This window comes from Aulostomus chinensis, chromosome 16, assembly GCF_037954235.1.
Source record: "Aulostomus chinensis isolate RoL2024-O1b breed Wild chromosome 16, RoL_Achi_v1.0, whole genome shotgun sequence".
Classification (NCBI taxonomy): Eukaryota; Metazoa; Chordata; class Actinopteri; order Syngnathiformes; family Aulostomidae; genus Aulostomus; species Aulostomus chinensis.
In genome coordinates this window covers 17,543,093-17,551,913 of record NC_141335.1, presented here as the reverse complement: position 1 = coordinate 17,551,913, position 8,821 = coordinate 17,543,093, and the positions used below count along the sequence as shown (strand labels likewise).

General features: G+C 43.0%; 1 protein-coding gene across 2 annotated transcripts; it reads left to right on the top strand.

Moving 5' to 3' along the window:
• The first annotated feature begins 392 nt into the window (after positions 1 to 392).
• On the top strand, positions 393 to 6,537 carry tlx1 (T cell leukemia homeobox 1). 2 transcript variants are annotated; one of them, XM_086181042.1, is made up of 3 exons: positions 393 to 904; positions 3,941 to 4,142; positions 5,714 to 6,537. In XM_086181042.1, exons 1-3 carry the CDS (start codon positions 460 to 462, stop codon positions 5,922 to 5,924), a joined length of 858 nt encoding a protein of 285 aa, XP_086037168.1. In that variant the 5' UTR covers positions 393 to 459; the 3' UTR covers positions 5,925 to 6,537. The 2 variants fall into 2 exon arrangements, with proteins under 2 accessions (XP_086037168.1, XP_086037169.1); XM_086181043.1 differs by having other exon boundaries at positions 3,905 to 4,142.
• Positions 6,538 to 8,821: the final 2,284 nt, after the last annotated feature.

Sequence of the window (8,821 nt, the reverse complement as noted above, 5' to 3'; positions counted from 1 at the left end):
ATATTCAAGATATTGTAGCTCCAAAAATAGGGGGGGGGGGGGGGGTGCTACTACTGCTCAATGTGAAAGTGTGTGTGTGTGTGTGTGTGTGTGCGTGTGTGTGTGTGTGTGTGTGTGTGTGTGTGTGTGTGTGTGTGTGTGTGTGTGGCCTGGTGGACTTAAAGCTTCACAAAGTAGCTGAATTCCAGCTCAGGTCCAGATCCAAATCCAGGGCTTCGTTTCAGAGCTCTGTGTGGTTGACTGATCTATGCCCTCACAGCAGAAATGGGGGGGGGGGGGGGGGGGGTGGGCAAACGACAGCCCCAGCTTCCCTGGATGACACACACACACACACACACACACATACACACACACACACTAGATAACAACCGGGCTCGACTCGGGGCTCCCAGACTCAGAGTCTAGTCAGGGCTCGGAGCAGCAGCGTTGGTCCTCGCGTGGAGCGGGGCTCGCGCGGCCATGGAGCACATCGGGGTCCTTGGCGCGCACCTGCAGCAACACGCACACGTGGAGCCCATCAGCTTCGGTATCGATCAGATCCTCAGCACCGTGGAGCAGAGCTGCATGTTGGGCGCGAGGATGGACTACGGACACGCGGCCTACAACGGTAACGGCGGCAGCGGCTTGAACGGTGGAGGGTTCGTGTGCAGCAACTCCGGATATAATGGCACCAGCAGCTCCTGCAGCGTTGCTTCACACAGCGGGGCTTATCACATGAACATGGGTGTGAACGTGAACGGGACGAACGTGAACGCCGCTGGGGTCATACGTGTTCCCGCACACCGACCTCTGAGTACCGGGAACTCTGCGGTGCCGCAGATGAGCGGCACCATCAACAACTTGGGCGCGCTCACCTTCCCCTGGATGGAGAGCAACCGACGCTACACCAAAGATCGTTTCACAGGTGGGGTCACGGTACATTATGGTATAATATAATATAATATAATATAGAAATCCGTCCATCCATCATCCAGCCATCCATTTTATATGCCGCTTATCCGTAAAGGGAGTGTGTGTGTGTGTGTGTGTGTGTGTGTGTGTGTGTGTGTGTGTGTGTGTGTGCGTGTGTGTGTTGGGGGGGGGGGGCTGGAGCCTAACCCAGCAGACCTTGGGAGAGAGGTGGGGTACACACTGGACGGGTCGCCAGTCCGTCGCAGGCCAAAGAGTAACGTATTATACCAAATAATTGGCTACCAAATAAAGTAATATATGACAATAGTATAATATAAAGGAAGGGAACTGTCACATCCTAGATAATTCTGTTTTTAAGACAAGAGAAGACGATAGAAACTGCATTCCTTCGTTGTTTCATTTCACATTTAACAAAAACACTTAACACAACCAACACCTCAGAAACCGTCATGTGAAAGCAAAACTCCTAAACTTCCTGTTAAATCAAACATACTGAAAACAAAAAGAAAGAAAAAAATATCTGATTTTTGCCAATTTTTTTTGCCATTTTACGACAAGTTACTATTTTTTATAAGCATTTCGCACAAAAGCGAAAACTAACTGACTTTGAAGGTATCACGGCGCCAGTGTTTGTTCGGTTGCTCAGCAGGTTGATGGTGTATTGTAGCAGAGCTACACTGCACTACCACACTACTTTTATACAGTAATGAATAGTGCCATTTCGTTTCCAGGAGTAAAATAGGAAATCTGAACTGCGCCGATCTGACCTTCAAATAAAACATCAATAATAACAAAATAATAAGAATCATAAATGTCTTAAGCCATGAGCTTTCCAAAGGCAGCATTAAATGATTAGTCAAAAATAAGATAACAAGAACTGCAAAGTATAAGTACTGACTATTATTAGTGCCTGAGCCTGAAGGTACTTCAGGCGAAGATCCTATTATGTTTGCTCGGCAGAGCAACACATTAGCAGCACTAAAAACACTAAAAACACACACTAAACAGTGTCCCAGCCACCCCTCCCCCCCCCCCCCCCCCCCAAACCCATGAGGCAGCTCGGCCAGACGGCCCGGAGCCGGTTTTCACATACACACCCATTCAAAACCTGGTACTAGACTGTTCTTGCTGTCAATGTGCGCGCGCAATATGCGCATAAATTGTTCTTTTTCCGCCACCAAAAAAACACTTAATTCAGTGTTAGTTATTATTATTATTATTATTATTATTATTATTATTATTATTATATTTTAAAACGTGACTTTTTTCTTCTAATTCTCAGGTCATTTTCTTATAACTTGTTACATTTTTGCTCATTTTGTTTTAAATTGTTGACCATTTGAAAATGAAAAAAAAATATGAAGGATGAGTACTCGATAAATTAAGATATTACTGACAACAAGGACAAACACGAATTTAGCAATTTAGCAAATAAGTCATTGAAAGGAAAACTACAATAGAATGAAATTTATCGTGATTTAATCTGACCAGTTATTTTCTTTTAACATTATTTCAAACAGGAAATTTGCAATGCACCGTACAAGTTCTAGTGTCCAATATTTTTTGATGCAACTATTTCAAATAGAAACTGATGATTTCAAAAAATGTTGGAGAGGAATTGAAAACAATTGCAAAATATATTTTGTTGGTTTTGCTTTGTTTTTTTTCTTCTGAAAGGCCCCTGATTGCATCCTCAGCAAATGTTTTTCTATTTGTCTCTCATCATAAAAATCACTTGAGTGATGCATTAGTTTGTCTGCAAGAGAAAATAGTGAGCCTGCTAGCAGAGCTTCTCAGAACCTTAAGATCTTTAAATCACACAAGGAAATGTATCAAAACCATCTGCTGAGAATGTGATGATGACCAGATTCATTTTGGGGATACAGGGTGATATGTAGTGATACAGGGTGATCTGTGTAAATACAGGGTGGATTAGGGGTGATACAGGGAGGATACGGGGAGTGAAAGATATAAGGGTGTCCAGGGGATACAGGGTACTATAAAGTGATATGGGGTGATATGATGAATACAAGGTAATACAGAGTGGCAAAGGGTGTCCAGTGCTATACAGGGTGATCTGGGGGGATACTTCAGAGTGATACAGGAGTATCCTGGTTGATACAGTGTGAGGGGGGGGGGGTACTGCAGTGTGATACGGGATAATGCAGTGTGATACAGGTTGGGAATGGAGTGATCCAAGGGGATGTGGAGTGATATGGGATGGTAAAGTGTGATATGGGGAGATAAAAGGGTTGGGGGGGGCACAGGGGGATATGGGTGGAAGCAGGAGAATAGAGGATGATACTACAGGGTAATCCTGGGGTTATTCATGGGACTAAGGGGTAATACGGGGTGATATGTAGTGTGAGAGGGTGAATGGGTCTGTGCTCCTGCAAAAAATGTGGGGTGAGATTTATAGAAAAACCTTGGTAACAACATAAATTCATGGTCGATTTAACAGAAGAATATTCTTTAGTAAAGTTTAGATACCAATTCACACAAAGTTCTGTCAAGAAGTAGCCGGCTACAAATAGTTTCTTGGCAGATATTCTTAGTTTCTTGTTTAAATGTTTCTATTTTCAATGTGGAAATTGTTTCCAAGCTTCTTTTTTTTAATGATACTCAGTTAATGTAGCAATAAATAATACGTCAAAGCTTAGATAATTTTTTTTATTGTGATTTATAAGAAAATTAATGAACGAAATTTACAGAGGACTGAGTAAAATTTACTTAAGAAAACAATTCTTAGCTAGTAAACAATTTGTCGTATTATTAGGGTCAGGCTTGGTGCTGATTGGTCAGTGGACAATTTGAGAATATACTGTTAAATCTGCAGAGAATATATGAGTGGAAGGCTTTACCAAGGTTTTATTGCATGATGCTGAGCTGCCGCCTGCTTGTCTTCTGCCACTTGTCTCTCTCCGCCTGCACCCGCTGCTTTGACCTGTCCTCTACTCTGTTGTCTTGTCCTGTCCTGTCTCCTCCCATCTAGTGTCTCTCTCACCACTCACTGTAACACGGCGTGTAGGTCATCCCTATCAGAACCGGACGCCTCCGAAGAAGAAAAAGCCGCGGACGTCGTTTACTCGGCTCCAGATCTGCGAGCTGGAGAAGCGCTTCCACCGTCAGAAGTATTTGGCGTCGGCCGAGCGGGCGGCGTTGGCCAAGGCCCTGAAGATGACCGACGCCCAGGTCAAGACCTGGTTCCAGAATCGTCGCACAAAATGGAGGTGAAAGCAGAGGGCACAGACATGTCCGCAATTATCTTGTAATTATTATAGCCGATCTTTATGTACCCCCACACATTCATTAAACAGCAACATGTATTCAACTTTTTGTCTATCATATTCATGAAATTAATGATGATGATGATGATGATGTTGATGATGATGATGATGATGATCTTCATTTTACGGAGGAGCCTCTTGTTGGGAGTGTTTAGAGCCACTGAGGTCCACTGAGTGGAGGCCCGCTCCTGCTGATAGCAGGGGCCTATTTACATATGAGATACGTTTCCCCTGTACATTATTCCAATGGTTGAGTTTATGCACAGACAAGTCAAATATTGGAATCATGCTACCGTCCTATAGAGTGATGCACATTCCATTCCCTTGTTTGCTCTGGGTCATGAAACCCGTTATGTAATAGGACACATCAAATGGGTTCAAATAAATTCTGTGGAATACATTAAAATTGTATATAGCCTAACTTTCCACTGTAAGTTCACTACAGACAGATAACTTTAAATTCAAACATAATAAAAATAATAATACTAATGACAAACGAGCTCTGAGGCATAACGGAATCCTTATTGGTATAAGCACATGTGTATCTGAATCAGAAAAAGAAATAATGTTATGGAACTTATTGTAATTACATAAATATATTAAGGTTATTATTATTATTCCATCGTCATCTTCCGCTTATTCCTACACATTAAGGGCCGCGGGGGGGGGGGGGGGGGGCTGGAGCCTATCCCAGCGTCAACGGGCGAGAGGCGGGGTTCACCCTGGACAGGTCGCCAGTCCATCGCAGGGCCAACATAGAGAGATGAACAACCATTCACTCTCACATTCATACCGACGGTCAATTTAGAGAATCCACTCAGCCTAGTCCCCAATTGCATGTCTTTGGATGGTGGGAAGAAGCCGGAGTACCCGGAGAGAACCCACGCAGAACCAGGAACCTTCTTGCTGTGAGGCCACAGTGCTAACCACTGCACCACCGTGCAGCCCTATTATTAATTATTATTATTATTATTATTATTATTATTATTATTATTATTATTATTATTATTATTATTATTATTATTAATAATAATAATAATAATATATTGCGGCCCAGCGCCCAATGATGTTGAGTATTTAGCTTACTGCCAAACATGACTATCCTCTGGGAAAAGTATATATTTATGTATGTATCTGTATAAAAATGAATTGCTCAGCTAAAATTGACTACTTGAAACGCAAAAATTGTTTATAAGATTGTATATTTACATAATATTTTTTCGTTTGCAAAGCTTGTGGAAAAACGGAAACAGTTCGTTCTATCAGTCATTGTGTTAACCTGTTTGTGAACAGTAGGCTAAGCGCAATTAGGCCTAATGCTGGAACACAGACAGGGACCTACATAAGAGGCTTGAATTTCAGGAGAGGTCCATTGTGCTGCTTCCTTCGTGCCTTTTCTGCGTCAGTTATCACTCGATTTGTCGCCCGCAAGAGAAACATGAGAATAAAAGACGGACGATAATCCGTAAAGTATGGTCGTGTCTGATCACCGTTATGTTTGTCCGATGCTGCAGGCGGCAGACGGCGGAGGAACGCGAGGCGGAGAGGCAGCAAGCCAACCGGATCCTCATGCAACTGCAGCAGGAGGCCTTCCAGAAGTCCATCAACCAACCGCTGACGCCGGACCCGCTGTGCCTCCAGAACAGCTCTCTGTTCGCTTTGCAGAATTTGCAGCCCTGGACCGAGAACACGGCCAAGATCAGTAGTGTGTCAGCCTGCGAGTAGAGACAGCATCGGCACCTGGGAGGCTGCTGCAGCAAACTGGGCGGATGTCTCTGGCCCTCAGACAGACAGACCGACAGCAGCCCTCAAACAGCTCTGACTCGAGTCGTACCTGATCCAAGCCCGTTCCCCTCAGGTTCTGAACTGAAAACCTGACTGAAAAGCACATTTTGGAGATATTATGGCCGCAAGTCTCCCAGAGGACCACTAGACCGACATGAGTGAGTTATTGTAATATAGTGGACTTTGTAAAGACTCGATGTTTCATAAACAGCATATTTTCATATTTGCCGGTCTACAACAATATTTGTGTGGAGTCTGTCAGGCGTTCATCTGCCGTCACGTGACCAATGCAACACTCCAGAGCACTTCTGTATGCACCTTTGTATCAAACCTGTAGTCAGACGTTCACTTAACTGAATGGAGGATTTCAGCTTTCTGATCAAATAAAAGTCTTATTTAACAGCACGTTGCTGCTACACATTACCACAACAAAACCTTGATTTTATTTTGTATTTTGGTAGAAACATTTGACTGTACTTTCCTTGTGTGCACTAAGCCTGCATTTGCCTTGTGTGTGTGTGTGTGTGTGTGTGTGTGTGTGTGTGTGTGTGTGTGTGTGCACGTGCGTGTGTGTATGTGTGGTAGGAAGACATGGAGGTGGCTGTGGTGTAACAAAGACAGACATGCTGTTACTGACACAGTCCACATGTTGTCTGCTCAATAGCACTCAGGCTGCTAAAGATGATTAATGCAGTTTTTGTGTGTGTGTGTGTATGCGCATTGTGTCAGTGTGTGTTACAAAGCAGTCAACCATATATTTATAAATGTGATAAAAATATATTTTGAACACCAAAATTCATTTTTCTCTCTGCTGAGTTGATTAAACTCATCTGTTCAATAAAGCATTTCACCTCTCGATCCCTTCACCCCAACAGTCACAATTATTTCCATTGATTTATTCTAATTCTCAGTTTTTTTACATTGACCTCTTTGTACAATGGGCTTGTGTCTTTTAAATTCCACTTATTATCATTATTATTATTATTATCATTGTTGTTGTTGTACATTCAATGGTCGCATGCATCTTTAATGCCACAAAAATACTTTACTTTACTTTACTTTCCATCCATTTTAGAGGTTTATAAGCTACACATGACAGACAATATTATCAGCCACTTTATTTGGAACCCCGATTTTACTGCTCAGTAAAGCAGAATCAAAATGGTCAGCACCATTGTTGATAAGATTTGATAGAAATGTTCGGGTTTCCAACACATAGATTTGTTACTCACACTTCACAGGGTTTCAAACATAAACTATATGCCACTTTCTTTATCATACTCCCATGAGAAACTACGTGCAATATTTAGTCACTATTTTTACTGCACATCAGCCATTATTGCCCCAGGTTCCTGTGCGACCTGTTTCAAAACTCCTAACAAGGAACTCATCAGGTTTGGGCCTTTCAGAAGCTGATTGTTCAGTGGGACTCCTTTCTATTGCCCCACAGTCAAACACGACTTGCAGATTTGTTTTGTTTTTTGTGGATGATAAACTCAATGGTGAAGGAGATACCAAATATTCCCATCTGAGCATTTCAGTTGTGGCTCTTAACCTTTCCAGTGTATCTTCAGTTGATGGCATCAGTAAGAAAGTAAATATTCATCCATCCATTTTCTATACCGCTTATCCGTTAAGGGTCACAGGGGGGCTGGAGCCTACCCCATCTGACTTTGGGTGAGAGGCAGGGTACACCCTGGACAGGTCGCCAGTCCATCGCAGGGCCATCAGGAGCAATTAGGGGTTCAGTATCTTGTTCAAGGATACTACGACATGGTCATCGGGGGAAGTGAGGATCAAACCGGCAAGAAAGTTGCCAGACGGCCACTCTACCTCCAAGCCATGCCCCCCCCCTCTTAAAATTTTCTGAGAAGAAAAGACCACTGGTAAATCTTGTGACCTGACAATTATATTATTTGTTGTCAAGAGTTTTCCTTCAGGCTGAAGCACTGTGGCCTCACAGCAAGAAGGTTCCGGCTTGGGCACGGGATCTTTCTGTGTGAAGCTTCCATGTTCTCCCTGTGCCTGCATGGGTTCTCTCCGGGTACTCTGGCTTCTTCCCATCATCCAAAGACATGCAATTGGGGACTAGGCTGATTGGATACTCTAAATTGACCGTAGGTGTGAATGGTCATCTGTCTATATGTGTTGGCCCTGTGATGGAATGGTGACCTGTCCAGGGTGTACCCCGCCTCTCGCCCATAGCTGCTGGGATAGGGTCCAGCCCCCTCCCCCCCCCCGCGACCCTTAACAGGAAGCGGAAGAGGATGGATGGATGGAGTTTTCCTTCTGTGTGAACAAACTAGTATTTTGTTTTTCAGTAACTTTACAGATCTGCACTCTTGGACAATAATATTGTGACCAATTGTGCATAAGTGAGTCTTTATTCTTTTCCCTTTGAATTCCATGTTTAAACTTCCTGGGTCCAGAACTGCATAAATTGGTATGACTTTGTTTCCCTTTTTGCACTTATTGTTGATGGGTGAGATCGAGAGGATGTCATTACTGCTGCTAACCCCTGTATGACCACAACTAGAGACAGTTGTGTCTAGATGCAACAGTTCCTTTAGCTGATCTTATTCTAAAATCTATAATTTTCCAGTTTCTCAGTGTGAAGAATGCTAGGATGGCTGGGAAAAATTTTGCAAGCAATACATTTTTTACATTGCTTGCTCAAGTGCCATATGAGCAAGCAACCACAGCAAACTCATTTCTCTTTTTTATTAAGTCCAAGTTGTCCCAGTGCATTCAATTTTTCAGTTGGGTACAATGATCAATTGTGTGTTTATGTGTACACAGACAGGAAACTAAGCTTACTGTCATAATTGATGAACTCT

Excerpts from the sequence above, each read along its gene's own strand:
- tlx1 (XM_086181043.1), top strand. The coding sequence starts at position 460 with ATGGAGCACATCGGGGTCCTTGGCGCGCACCTGCAGCAACACGCACAC. Across the intron at positions 905-3,904 it reads CACCAAAGATCGTTTCACAG|TGTCTCTCTCACCACTCACT; the intron begins GTGGGGTCACGG and ends CCTCCCATCTAG. Across the intron at positions 4,143-5,713 it reads AATCGTCGCACAAAATGGAG|GCGGCAGACGGCGGAGGAAC; the intron begins GTGAAAGCAGAG and ends CCGATGCTGCAG.